Raw genomic sequence first — 14,859 nt, 5'->3', positions numbered from 1 at the left:
TTGGGAGTCTTTTTGTATTTTTTATTTCAACTCCATGTTACTTTTACGGGTATCCCGTGAAACCATATCGAATATACAAACTGAGACATGGATGCACAGAAAAACCAGAAAGAGACCAGCACTGCCTCAGATAAAGGCTAATTTCACAATTGAAAATAAGAATAATCAGTGATGCGTAAAAGTATAACAACTTTTACACGGACGGGCAGGTGAAGTAATAACGAGGCGTTGCTGGGTTACCTCGGCCATGCTGTTTGTTAAAAGTTGATCTGGGGTGTTAATGACGTGAATAAAAGTGGACGAACTGAGAATCTTTCTCCTATTTTGAAGTCGACATCACTATACTTTTACAAGTTCGTATGTGACACTCGGCAGAACCCTATCGCAAGAAGAGGGTCTGCCGGTTTTAGGGTTCCGGAGCCAAAATGGCAAAAAAGGAACCCTGATAGTTTCGCCATGTCTGTCGGACTGTATTTCTGTCTGTCCGTCCGCGGCTTTGCTCAGGGACTGTAAATGCTAGAAAGCTGTTATTTTGCACGAACATATATGTAATCTTTGCAGAAAATAGTACAATAAAAATTTAAAAAAGTTTTTTTTTGGGGTACCTTCCATAGACGTAAAATGGGGGTGTTTTTTTTTTTCATTCAACCCTATAGTGTGGGGTATTGTTGGATAGTTATAGTTTTAAAACCATTAGGGGTTTGCTAAGACGATTTTTCGATTTAGTGATTTGTTTGCGAAATATTAGACTTTAAAGTGCAAATTTTCATTAAAATAACGTTTGGCAACCTGTTTCATTTCGCAACTTTTCATTTCCCAACTGTTTAATATTTCTGAAACTGTAAATATTTCAGGATTTTTATAAAACCAACCTAACCTAACCTAAAGGGTTCTACACGATGGCCCTGAAATAATTCCTGAAATCTAAAGAGTATGCGAAATGAAACAGGTTGCCAAACGTTACGTTGCGAAAAGGCAGTAGGTACTCGCCCTGAACTATACACCCTACCTACCCGACCTACGCGACAACACTTCCATCCTCACCATTTAGATGGTTGGCGGTCCTCTACTGTGCGTTTTTCCAGAAATTTCCTGCCTCGCACAGCAAAACTCTGGAATGAGCTATCGCCTGCGGTATTCCCGGACCGCTATGACCTTCAAGTTTTCAAGAAAAGAGCGTACTCCTACCTTAAAGGCCGGCAACGCACTTGTGACTCTTCTGGTGTTGCAGGTGTCCATGGGCGACGGTAATCGCTTACCATCAGGCGATCCGCCTGCTCGTTTGCCCCCTATACCATAAAAAAAAAAAAAAAATACATGACAAAAATCGAAGACATAAAATCAAGTATATTCAATTCTGTTTTTTTTATATATTTTATAACACTGCGTTCCTACTTATTGTTTCGCGTTCCACAAGATTTTCACAGTAACTTATTGTAATCAGTAACGAAATTGGGTTATATCTGCAGCCACGGACGTTAGTGTCTTATTTATTTTTAGTCACGTTTTTTGTCTTGTTATGCGGTGGCACGCACGTTTTACGAGGATGGAGACCGCTCGTGCTTTTGTCTTATTATTTTATTGCAATAATGTAACATATACCAGCTTAGATTGTAAAGTGTGAATCTGAAAATGGTCTCCGGCTCGTTTGCAATGTGTGTAAAGAAAATTTAATAACATTTTAAGAAATGAAAATAATTTGAATGGGTTAAAAATAAGACAAGGACATTTTTACTTATTTATAATACATAGTCACTAATATAGTTTTATAGACACGACGTACTAATATATTTTTTATTATTTCCTTTTTTTTAATTAACCCTCGACGCAAAAAGAGGGGTGTTATAAGTTTGACCGCTATGTTTGTATGTGTCTGTATGTCTGTCTTTGGTATCGTAGCTCTTAAACGGGTGGACCGATTTGAATGCGGTTTTCTAGCGATGGTTCTTACACATATTTTATGAAAATCGGTTCAGCCGTTTTAAGATCATCGGCTCTTTTGTTCGCTGCTGTAGGAATCTTAGACGCATAATGGATATTTACTTTACTTTCAAACATATTTGGGACCTAAAGTTTGGAACACGCATGTATACTATAGAACTATGCAAGATTATGGAATTCTCGGCCTGATGCTGCAGCCAGGATATCCAGCACACTATTACACTCTATAAAAAATAATAGCACATATGTCGTGTTTGGATTCGTTTAGATCAGTACTCGTAATTGATTCTAAATACAATGCAGTGGTGGCAACACGACGAGCTGATGCTGCAGCCAGGATATCCAGCACACCAGTATACTCTTGAAAAAAATAATAGCAGATATGTCGTGTTTGATTCCTTTTGATCAGTATTTGTTATAGATTACATTTGCGTTAGTCTGTAAGATATTTTTTACGGGCCATGTTGCCCAAAATAAGTTTTGATTTTCACAGGCAATATAAATCAAAAATTGGACACAGAAATCGGAAGTGCAAATCATTCAATGTCATCTCTTTATTTGATAGTCAGTTGACCGGAAGTTCACGGTACATTGACCAGTAATACTTCGTTTCGTTTTAAGTGTTTTAAAATTGTTTTCTCATTTGAAATCTATTACGTACACTATTTACTGTAATTTTATGTAATATCGGAATTAGAATTATCTAGAACATACCTATTAATCTACATAAACAAAACTATATTGACTGGACAAATTCATATATCGCAATAGCGCTACCTAATTTACTGTGTCCTTTCTCGGGACTTTTACATCTAGCCCTGGACAGGTTGTCATCCAAATGCATTTTTAACCACCGCCGCAAAAAGAGGGGTGTTACAAGTTTCACGCCAATGTCTCTCTGTCTGTCTGTGGCATCGTAGCTCTGAAACGGACAGAAATATAGTTGTTCTCAAATTATATCGTGCGTGACCAAGGTAGAAAGGAATCAATCTTTGAAACTTTTTCAAAATGCCGTAGCCAAGCTTCGTAGTCAGGTTCTCTAACCACTAGGCCATCTGGTCGTCATGGTCGTCATGGTCGTCATTTATTATGCATAGTCCAATTAGTTTTAAAATAGTTTTCCATTTTTGAAACTGTTGACTAAATACCTATGCAAGCTTTTAAAAAGTCACTTCATAAAAAATAAAAGACAAGAAAAAACCGCGCAACATTTTTTTTTGCTTGAACAGATGGCCTGTCCATTAGCCTAGCATACGTTTTTAGGTCCCGGGTTCGATTCCCGTGTCGGGGCAGATATTTGTATGAAAAATACGAATGTTTGTTCTCGGGTCTTGGGTCTTTAATATGTATTTAAGTATGTATCTATCTAAATAATTATATTTATCCGTGGCTTAGTACCCACAACACAAGCTTTGCTAAGCTTACTTTGGGACTAGGTTAATTGGTGTTAATTGTCCCGTTATATTTATTTATTTATTATTAATAAAATGAATTAATCCTTAATATAATTGAATAGATTCATATTCGTAATCATTAATCGTGTTTCACGAAATTAAATCGTGTTTTTTTTTCTAATATTTTTACACAGTTGTCATTTTGAGGTAATTTCCACGGCTAAAAATCCTCCATTCACAAACACCGTGTTGGCTGTAAGGGGTTTCCAACGTAAATTAAAAAAAAATACTTTAATCCCTAGAGAATAAAAAGGAGCTTTACTCCCGATATGCAGAGACAAAAGTAATATTTTAAGAGCATGAGAAGTGAAAAATAATTAACTTATTTATTACAACGAAATAGATCATTACGTAGCGAGCAAGCAGAGTTATGAGCCCGAACGTCACGCTCTAAACTAGTCAATTTAAAACGCCCCGATCTTCAAACAGCCTTACCTTCCTTGGGTTAGTAATTTTTTTTGGTGCCGTTTATGGTGCCCCCCAAGACGTGATGTGACGTGATGCCCGAAATTGCACTGGCTGCAATTTCGAACTTCGTGTCTTACCCGTCTCGCTGACGCTATTTTCGAAATTCGTATTAGCCCCCAGATCCACTAGGTAGTATAAGATAGGTTAGAAATTGAATGGCAAATTGAAAACCTGTATTTTTAAATTGGCTGAAATCCCGACAATCCAAACCTATCAATCCGGAAGGCTGCCGTCGGAACAGTTTAAAAATAAACTTCCGCTGTTCGAGTAGTTATTAAAGTTCCACGTGATCCGGTTAAAACAATGAAACGGTTGCTCATATAGCTTGCGTTTTTGAGGAAAAATACCGGTTTCAAAATGGGGGATATCCATTGAATAGTCAATGCTAATGAGACTGAAAATAACTCATTAATAAATTACCTATTAGGCACTTGTCCCACCGGCGACGATGAGCAAGAAGCGAGTAGAGCGAGTAACTAGAAACGAGTGGGCGAGCAGCGAGAAGCGAGTGTAGTTTTGTCGCTCGGCTGTAAGCGAGTGTTCGCGTGCGACGGGCGATTACTCGTTCCACTCGACTCGCTCGTGCGGGGCGGCCGCCAAGCTGACATCGCTGAGCGAGTATCTATAGCTCAGAGAGTTTTATAGCTCTTGTCGCTGCGACAAAAGATGTAAGAGCGAGTTCTCGCCGACAGTGTGAACAGCCAGCGATCAACTATTAATATATGTGTCTCTTTTACTCACACAGGATCTTATATCTTTTGTTCGTTTCTTGAGCGAGAAAATAGTTGATAGCCAATCGTTTCCTCGCTGGCGGTGAGACAAGTGCCTATGGTTTTAAAAATTGTTTTAAACGAGTGAACGTCTGCGGGATATTTTTGGCGTTATCCTTTTTATTTTAAACCCGTGAAAAAGCCGTGGTGGCCTTGTGGTTTGACCTATCGCCTCTCAAACAGAGGGTCGCGGGTTCAAACCCCGGCTCGCACCTCTGAGTTTTTCCAAATTCATGTGCGGAATTACATTTGAAATTTACCGCGAGCTTTGCGGTGAAGGAAAACATCGTGAGGAAACCTGCACAAACCTGTGAAGCAATTCAATGGTGCGTGTGAAGTTCCCAATCCGCACTGGGCCCGCGTGGGAACTATAGCCCAAGCCCTCTTGTTCTGAGAGGAGGCCTGTGCCCAGCAGTGGGACGTATATAGGCTGGGATGATGACTGAATGTACCTACCTTACAAGACGTTTATATTTGTACCTATGCATGTCCTAGGGCACCAACTATTTTAACCTATGTTTTCTCTTTTTTCACATTTACTGCCAGCCAATGTTGCTTGGTTACAGTCTGAGTAGTTTTTAATTAAGTATGAATAATTGTATTGTAATAATTACTGCGGCCGGCCCTCTTCGAAGGGACCAGTCTGAAAACCAGCGCTGGGTAACATAAACTCAGCACATGCTGAGATTGGGACCCATTGCCCTTACTAAGCACATTGTTCTAACCGCAAATTAATTGTAATGTCTAAGTTAAGTTTGTGGCAATAAAGATGTTTATTATTATTATTATTATTATTAAATAAATTATTTGAATTTGTATTTGATGATGTTCTTCCGTTATGCTAATAAACGTGGAATGGTAAATGACGTTTAACCGCACGTTCAAAACGCTTGAATATTTGACTTTGACTTTGATTCTACAAGAATACAAGAAGTTATTCTACATTGTAAGATTTTTTAAACCGGGTTAACGCTCTCGCGCCAGTAAAATGTCTTGCCATGTTTAACAACTGAATCTTTATCATGTTATGCTTTTAGCAAACTGCTGAACAAGAGTTTTATTCAAGGGCCAAGGGACAAGCGCGCGCGGAAAGCTTTCGTCTAAGTATAGGTTGACCACGAGAGTTGACGTCAATGATTACACACACAGCTAAATGAAGAACTGATTGCATACTAGCCTAACCGACAAAAAGGTGGGAAAGCCCCGACATGGCACTTCAAAGTTCAATACCTCAAAAGCGGCTGAACCGATTTGATAAAATATGTCTAAAATCCATCGCTAGAAAACCTACTTCCAAACAAAAAAAACCGTATTCAAATCGGTTCACCCGCTTAAGAGCTACGGTCCCACAGACAGACACACAGCAGTCACACACACATACACACATAGCGGTTAAACTTATAACACCCCTCTTTTTGCGTCGGGGTTAAAAAGGAGAATGAATTAAATGAATGAGTGGATGTCAAATCCCGCTGTCATTACATGACGTGTTCTTGTGTGCGTGACCTCAACTCTGGTGGCACTACCTAAACGTATTCCGTCTAGACTGAACTTGAAGTGTCGTCAGTCTGAGGTGCTATACGGGGTTGCCTAGTGTAACAAACACTTGGTTAGCGGCGATGACTTTAGTGACGAGCGTGAACGGGAACGTTGGGAGAGGAAGGCCTAGACGAACGTACCACGATCAAATCGGGGACGTTCTGAAGAAAGGTCGGGTCAGGAGTACTCTAAACCGACGTGCATGCATGAAAAGATTGATGAATGTAGAGGAAGCGAGAGTTGTATGCCAGGATGGTAGCAAGTGGAAGGATGTAGTCTCTGCCTATCCCGTTGGGAAAAAGGCGTGATTTTATGTATGTATGTATGTACTTTTTAGTGACGCTAAAAAAATATTCAACACTAGATAATAATGTATTTCTTACGAAACGTTATACAGTCTTTTATAAGCTCCCTTTTCGACGCAGTTGCATGCATCATCACCGCGGGTTGGCACGTGATATTGCATGCAACTGCGTCGATATATCGGGAGCTCATTAAAGATAATCACTGTCTACATCCCGTAATAAATGTTAATATATTTATTGTAAATAAACGCGAATCATAATTTTATAACCTAACCAAAAAAAGTTGGAAAACCCCTTCAATGACATCACTTCAAAGCTCAATATCTCAAAAACGGCTGAACCGATTTTGATAAAACATGTCTAAGAACAATCGCTAGAAACCTGCTTTCAATTATAAAAAACCGCATCCGTTTAAGACACACAGAGATACAGACACATAGACACACATAGCGGTCAAACTTATAACACCCTCTTTTTGCGTCGGGGGTAAAAAAACTTTTACTCAAAACTACTACTAGGGTGAGCAAAGAATGAAATGGGAGTTAAAGGGCATGGAAAACAAATGCCTCTGCTTGTGTTATTTAATTGTGTTTGTGAGACAATTTGTCTTTGTATACCAGCAAATTGTCATTGTTCATTGCAGACAAACTGCATTCCAACTCAACATAACTGCCAAATGCTTACTGCCTACATTTTCTCTTTCAGTTCACAAAACTCCGCGAAAACTGCACGCAAACTGACGATAGCTGACATTCCAATGGAGGGGCATTCGGAAGCCGCAGTTAAAATGCAGTTGGAAAGCAGTCCAAACTGCCCTAAGAATATGTCCTTATTTAGCCCTTGTCTCCAGCTAACCGCTTGTTAGTTGTACCACAGTTAATTTGGTGAGCAAATCGCCGTAAATCTAGTTAACTCCGCGGAAGGCCTTACTGGTGTTTTTATTAAACTAATTAACTCGATTTAATTAACCCATTTGTTCGGGCCAGTTAGGGGCTGTTTAATTTGCTTACACGTGTTTTGGCTATTGTTGGTTTGATCTGTGGTCGAAATAAAGTAAAGGTGTAATTTTATAAGCGATTTTCACATTTGGAGTTTTTCATTATACCCTTAACCAGTTTTTAGGGTTCCGGAGCCAAAATGGCAAAAACGGAAACCTTGTAGTTTCGCCATGTCTGTCTGTCCGTCCGCGGCTTTGCTCAGGGACTATCAATGCTAGAAAGCTGTAACTTTGCACGGATATATAGGTAAACTATGCCGACAAAATGGTTTAAAAATAAAAAAATTAAAAAAAAAATTAAGTGGGGGTGATTTTTTTTTCTCATCCAACCCTATAGTGTGGGGAATCGTTGGATAGGTTTTTTTAAACCATTAGGGGTTTGCTAAGTCGATTCAGTGATTTGTTTGCGAAATATTCAACTTAGTGCAAATTTTCATTAAAATCGCGCGTCCCCCCCCTCTAAAATCTAAACCAGTGAGTGGAAAATCTGAAAATTTAGGATGGTAGTAAGTATATCAAACTTTCAAGGAAAACTATAACGGCTATGTTTGCTTGAGAATTATTAGTAGTTTAAGAGTAAATAGCAGCCTAAGGTATAAAATATACCTAACCTTGGAAGATTCCGTATAAAATACGAAATCCTTAGAAAAATATTACTTAATTTTTTCGTAATGGCTACGGAACCCTATTTCGGGCGTGTCCGACACGCTATTGGCCGGTTTTTTTTTTAATTAAGTAACTTTCGGTTCATCATACTCGGAATCATTAACATTATTGTTTTTTTTACTTTTTCCATACAGTTTATATACGTGTCGTCACAAAATGGACACCATAAAAATTGTATGGAAAATGTGGATATGTTTTTTCTTCATCAAAATCAGTAGTGTTCGTAATTCTAAAAAGAAGAACCGAGAATTATCTATTTCTGAAAAAAAGTGAGTGAGTGAGTTGAGTGAGCCAGTACGCTCGCCGCTGATCGGATTTTCATACAAAAGTAGTTTCATTCAAATTTACAAACAACACACTGAAACAAAGTAAAACTTTGCTACTATAATGGGAGCAGCTATTTTGATGCTTATAATTAGTTTTCGTTCATATTCAATGTAACAAAATAAAATCACATTAAATTTAAGTTTTGTATGAGAAATGGAAATTCGTTATTGTTTTTTCCCGTTACATTTTATTTTAACCAAACCTAATTAGAAAGAAAGAAAGAAAATACATTTATTTAACGCCATAAAAAACAAACATAGGAACAAACATAGAACAAATAAAGACATACATGACGCTAAACAGGTCCCCACTCAGCATAATGCCACGGCAAGCCGTGGCGCTGATTTTCAGTGAGGACCTTAATTAGGTTAAGCATCGTAATGACTTCTCCCATTATACGTAGTTGCAAAGTTGCATTTTGATCTTGTAGGTAGGTACTGCTGCTTGTAAACTAGAACGAAATACGTTTGTCCGGGACGCGAGCGAACTGGGGACTGTTAAAGTGAAAATCCTCATTTACAGTTCGTTGGATCATCATCATCATCATCATCATCCCAGCCTATATAGGTACGTCCCACTGCTGGGCACAGGCCTCCTCTCAGAACAAGAGGGCTTGGGCCATAGTTCCCACGCGGGCCCAGTGCGGATTGGGAACTTCACACGCACCATTGAATTGCTTCGCAGGTTTGTGCAGGTTTCCTCACGATGTTTTCCTTCACCGCAAAGCTCGTGGTAAATTTCAAATGTAAGAAAATGTATGTAATGTGTGTATGTATGTGTGTGTGTTCGTTGGATCATTTTGTTATTATTATGTTTCAAAACTTTATTTCGATGGGACTTTCTGAGATTAAATATTGAAATATATTTTATGAGCATAACAATAACCGCTATGCGTGTGGCATGTAGATTATAATGGGTCGTAACACCGTAACTATCGCCTGGCACGAGCCACCTTTATTGCCACGTGATGATTGCAATGTGATGATTGCAATGTGATGAGGGAATCAAACAAATAAATCCTTTACAGTGCAATCTGCCAGGCTGTGGAATCGGCTACCGACCTCCATCAGGCAATCCCCCACCGTGGGATCTTTTAGGGTAGGCTTGAGAAGAATGTGGCTTGCACCTTCTCCTTAAATATTTGAGAACATTCCTTTGTTTAATATGCTTATACATATATTATATGTATTATGGTCATATATATAGTAGTTTATTTATTTATATTGTAGTTTATGTGTTATATTGTTTAAAGCACTGTATAGTAGCTTCCATTATTTTAACTCTTAAACTCACCCTTTGTCGGACCCTAACGTATTGCTCCTCTCCTCTCATCCACTCAAAGGTTGACTGGTAGAGATCCCTTAAAGGGATAAGTCCGCCTTTGTACAAGTATCTTAAAGTTTGTCAGTTGTATTTTGTTAATTTTCTTTTGTACAATAAAGAGTTTACATACATACATAAATAATACTTAATATAAATATTACAGACGGTAAAATGTGATGCCGAGTGGGTTGGATTTGTCATTACAAATCCTACCTATAAGTACTATAACATTACTGACAATCGGAATCAGGATACTTTTATGGTATAACTGTGTCACTTATTTAAGATGGTAGTACATATAAGGTAGCTTCAACAGTTACCCGTTTCGGGCGTACAATATTATTGTTAAGAACATAATTAATGTAAAAGAATATAATTTAAATAAATAAAATGAATGTATTATAAATTGAACAATAAAGTCAAAGCAGTATATTTAAATACTTAATGGCTAATTAGGTAGTTCTACATATATTACCCCTTTAAGTCATAAAATACTTTATCCAAAAGCCAGTTTATCAATAAGAAGGGTGAAGGCATATCTCATTAATATTTTTCATATACGTATAAAGATTATTTTATGTACTAAAACCTGGCTACGCCCGTGTAGGCTAGTACCTAAATATTATTACAACTGAATTTCCAGCCAAAGTACCTAACGAAGGTCTAAAAGGGAGGCCTATGTCTAAAAGATCAATATTTAAAAAACGGTTGAACCGATTTTGATTAAACTTGTGTAAGAACCTCGCTAGAAAACCTGCTTTCAAGTAAAAAAAACAGCAAAATTGAAAATACAAACTGAAATACAGATTAAAAAACAGAAAAATAAGACCATCACTGGGAATCGAACCCAGGTCCTCGGTAATCCGTACCATCAGTGGTGTAGCGGTATAGCACGCGGTACGGATTACCGAGGACCTGGGTTCGATTCCCAGTGATGGTCTTATTTTTCTGTTTTTTAATCTGTATTTCAGTTTGTATTTTCAATTTCGGTTTTACGGGATGACCGTAAAAGTAAAAATTTGGAATTGAAATAAAAAATACAAAAAGATTCCAAAAAACCAATCTTACAAAAACAGCGTTAAAATCGCGGTCCACCCGTTTAAGAGCTACGGTGCCACAGACAGACCGACACACATAGCGGTCGAACTTATAACACCCCCGACGCTAAAAGAGGGGTGTTAATAAGTTTGACCGCTATGTGTGTCTCTGTGTGTGTGTCTGTCCGTGGCACCGTAGCTGAAAACCCCCGATCCCCCGAAAACCGATTTGAATGCGGTTTTTTACTTGAAAGCAGGTTTTCTAGCTATGGTTCTTAGACATTGAGCTTTGAAGTAACAAAGTCGGGGGGTTTTCAACCTTTTGTGGTTAGGTTAAGTTATTGCGTCAGGGGTTAATAAACCAGTGTAACAGCCACTCACCCTGGACAGCTCCCGCCCAGCACAGCCAGAAGAGAGCCCACTTGGCGGTCCGGAAGCGTTGCAGCCAGCGCGGGCGCAGGGAGCCCCAGCCGCAGCGCAGCTCGGCTGGCGGCTGCTCCGTCTCGGGTTCATGCTCACGCTGGAAAAAAAAAACAAGTCTCAAGCTCATACAGTTTCACGTACAAAGAAAAGTTTTTAGAAAGAGACTCGGCTAATATCGGCTACGTAGAGCGTTGTGACCACTAGATACTGATGTGACGTTTGTCAGTCGTACAGAGTACGGACGCATTTAGATGAAAATATATAATAAAGAGTTGCTGAAACCCCCCAAAACTTGAAATTGTACGATGGCATCTTTAGGAAAAAGAGGAAACTATCCTTTTTCTAGTAGTTGCAACAGCTCTGTATAGATATCCAAAGTTTACATGTCATTAATACGACGTAAAATAATTAAGTCGATTTCGCGCTGTCATCGTTCATCCACCATTACGTCTCGTATTTCGTTTTCTAGAATTTTTTTACCGTACAACGGCAAAAACTACTAGACACTGGCAAAATTGAAAATACAAACTGAAATATAGATGCACAGAAAAAACAGAAAAATAAGACCATCACTGGGAATCGAACCCAGGTCCTCGGTAATCCGTACCGCGTGCTATACCGCTACACCACTGATGGTCAACGGTACCGACACGAATTTCCCTATGCATCTCATATCTCAGCTTGTGTTTCTTACTTAGTCACTTAAGCAGCGACGCTAGCGACATCTATGCCGTAAGCCCTCAAACTTTTTTGTGATGGTCTTATTTTTCTGTTTTTTCTGTGCATCTATATTTCAGTTTGTATTTTCAATTTCGGTTTTACGGGATGACCGTAAAAGTAAAAATTTGGAATTGAAATAAAAAATACAAAAAGATTCCAAAAAACCAATCTTAACTGGCAAAATTGTGTTGTGTTGTGCTATTATTCATTTGTTTTAGTTTTCATTATTACTTTCATTTGTCTATAAGTTTTATTTTACAAGTTTTACATACTTAGTTTCACCTGTCCCGTTGTCTGTCTGTCTGTCTATACGTAATCAAATCTTGCAAGTTAAATTTGACCCACTTCCAGTCTGACTTGAAATTTGAAATACTTATGTAAATCGCGTGACAATACAATAATCTAGTAATGACATCCTGTCAGTCCAGCCAGGATCGTCTCCGTATGACGGAACTCTTCAACCGTTAATAGCATCGACTTGAAATTTGGTATGCAAATGTAGTTTGGGTGACAATGCAAGTACAGTCAACAAAAAGTACAGTCAGCAAAAAAAGCTTGTATTAAAAATGTTTTTTATGGTTAGGTTACTTATTAATTGATAATGATATGTATTATTTTCTTTTCAATATAAATAAAATTTATAGGATTGTTACCTTGTTATATATACAGGTCATTTACATACCTACAGAACATTTTATGGCTGAATAGCTGTACCTGTTTAGGTCCAGGCAGTATCTCGGACAAAGCGGTGCAGTGATCCATGCATTCTGTGATGTTGCACCCGAATGACGTGTCGGACATTATCTGAGCTTGTGTGTCGGTGCACCCTTGAATTATCTCCCCAGAGGTGCCAGGCTTTACCCACTTTTGGGGTAATTTATATTTAAATAGTATATAATATTGTTTCAATTCAATCATACATTAGGGTTAGGGTTTGTGGTTGCTTAACGTCGTAAAGTCAATTTTGCGTCTGTGTGAAACCGCACATTTTGTCACACACACACAAACATCACGTCACGCCTGTTTCCCAAATGGGGTAGGCAGAGCACACGAAACGTTACCGCTTCGAAGCCACTTTTAGCAATTGAAGGTTTTAATTTAAGTACCTAATATTATAAAATTTCTTCATAAATGGTGCTAGTTGTTACACACATATTTTAAATTTATTTTCCACCGTAAGATGCCACTAACTAAACTAACTAAAGTCATCGATACAGCTGTAAAAGTATGCAAGTTGAAGTGGCAATGGGCGGGCCACATAGCTCGAAGAATAGATAACCGTTAGGAGAAAAGTCCTCGAGTGAAGACCACTAACCGGAAGACGAAGCGTTGGCAGGCCTCCCATTAGGTGGACTGAGGACATCGTGAGAGTTTCGGGCAACCGGTAAATTCAAGTGGCGAGTTGTCGTTCATTGTGGCGCTCTAAGGGGGAGGCCTTTGTTCAACCGTCTTCCGGCTGAAGACGATGCAGATGCCACTACCCAAATCGCTCTGTTAAATGACTAACAAAATAGTTTTCATCACACTTGCTCGTAAACAGTGTCGTATTATGCAGGCTACCTTGGTTGCAACCCCCCAAATAAAACCCTCGACCTTAATGTGCTTGTCATGAAACCCGTGGTCGGTAAATGAGTCATTGCCCGTACTAATTTTCATGCCATGAAGCCCAAGGTCGGTAAATGAGTTTGTTACTGCATGGCGTGCTGCTGCTCCGTGCGCGCGCTGCACACGCACGCCATGCACATGCTGCGGATTGCCAAGAGCGCAATCAGCGGTATCGGCAATTTTTGATAAAATATTAGTTTTTCTTTTACAAATATACAATTTTACTCGCAAATGTGATGAAAAACATTGTATGTCGCACGGGCGGTACTAGAATTACGAACATCGACTCATTAAAGCCCTGTCTTCGACTTCGGGCTTCTAATAGACTCTCGTTCGTAATTCCTTATTTACCGCCCTTAAGACACACTATTTTGTAAATTTTATCTTTTTCACTTGGAAACAGAACAATTCTTGGGACCCTTGTGGCATAAACAATAGTTAATGTATTAAGCTCAATAAAAGCTCGTAAAATATAGGACCGGAACCATTACAGATCCGATATTGGACGTTTTTGATGATGATTTAATGCGGACAATCTTCCCGCCCGCGCTGCGCACGCGACTCGACGTGGGAGTTTCCGATTCCTTAATCAGTGTGACTCAGGAACAGATTTAATACCTTCAAGAGAGGTCTCAAAAGCAGCCAAGTGAAGAAAAAAAAGTGAAAAAAATGTTAAGATAGCACGAAAAAAAGAATAAAAAAAATGCTCTTGTGACGAAATCATATTGTTGGTCTTGCAAACGGTGCAGATCTTCCTTTTTAATCATCGGGCCATACATTAAAAATAAAAAATCAAGTATGACCGACACAATTTTCAGACTCTAAAACATATAATAAGTACTAAAATTAGTATATTTATTCATCATATAGGTACATCCCTCCTTTATCCTTTTGGACCATAAAAAAAGGAGGGGGAATTAAAAATCTTACATTCACCAGACCACGCCAACTAATTTATTACAATTCTATTCTTTAAGTACGTAGATACATTATTAATAAATGCATAATATGAATTCCATATCTGGGTACGTACGGTAGTGTCCTGGAGCAAAAAGTGAAGTCTCACCATCCATTGATTAGCGTTAACCGACGGTTAAATGTGATGTCGTCTCTGTCTATTCGAACAAAACAAATAGAGACGGCATCACACCTAACCGCCAGTTAACACTAATCAATGGATGGTGAAACAGCCCCTTAAACTTGCATTATTATATCCCAAACAAAATGACTTGGCGCCTACATAGATCTCAAATCTCAATTCTTTAGTCGGCGAAATCAACAACG

The 14,859-nt window shown here is 38.6% G+C and overlaps 1 protein-coding gene across 1 annotated transcript in view; it reads right to left on the bottom strand.

The window, feature by feature from the left end:
* The window catches only part of Oatp26F (Organic anion transporting polypeptide 26F), a 96,913-nt gene that overhangs the window by 52,016 nt on the left and 30,038 nt on the right, over positions 1 to 14,859 (bottom strand). Inside the window, exon 3 of the mRNA XM_074101991.1 lies at positions 11,209 to 11,347. Within this exon, the coding sequence (XP_073958092.1) occupies positions 11,209 to 11,347 (139 nt within the window). The remainder of the gene's footprint in view (positions 1 to 11,208; positions 11,348 to 14,859) is intronic.

Source organism: Choristoneura fumiferana, chromosome 18 (genome assembly GCF_025370935.1).
Source record: "Choristoneura fumiferana chromosome 18, NRCan_CFum_1, whole genome shotgun sequence".
NCBI lineage: Eukaryota > Metazoa > Arthropoda > Insecta > Lepidoptera > Tortricidae > Choristoneura > Choristoneura fumiferana.
This window is presented reverse-complemented; position numbering and strand designations above follow the sequence as displayed.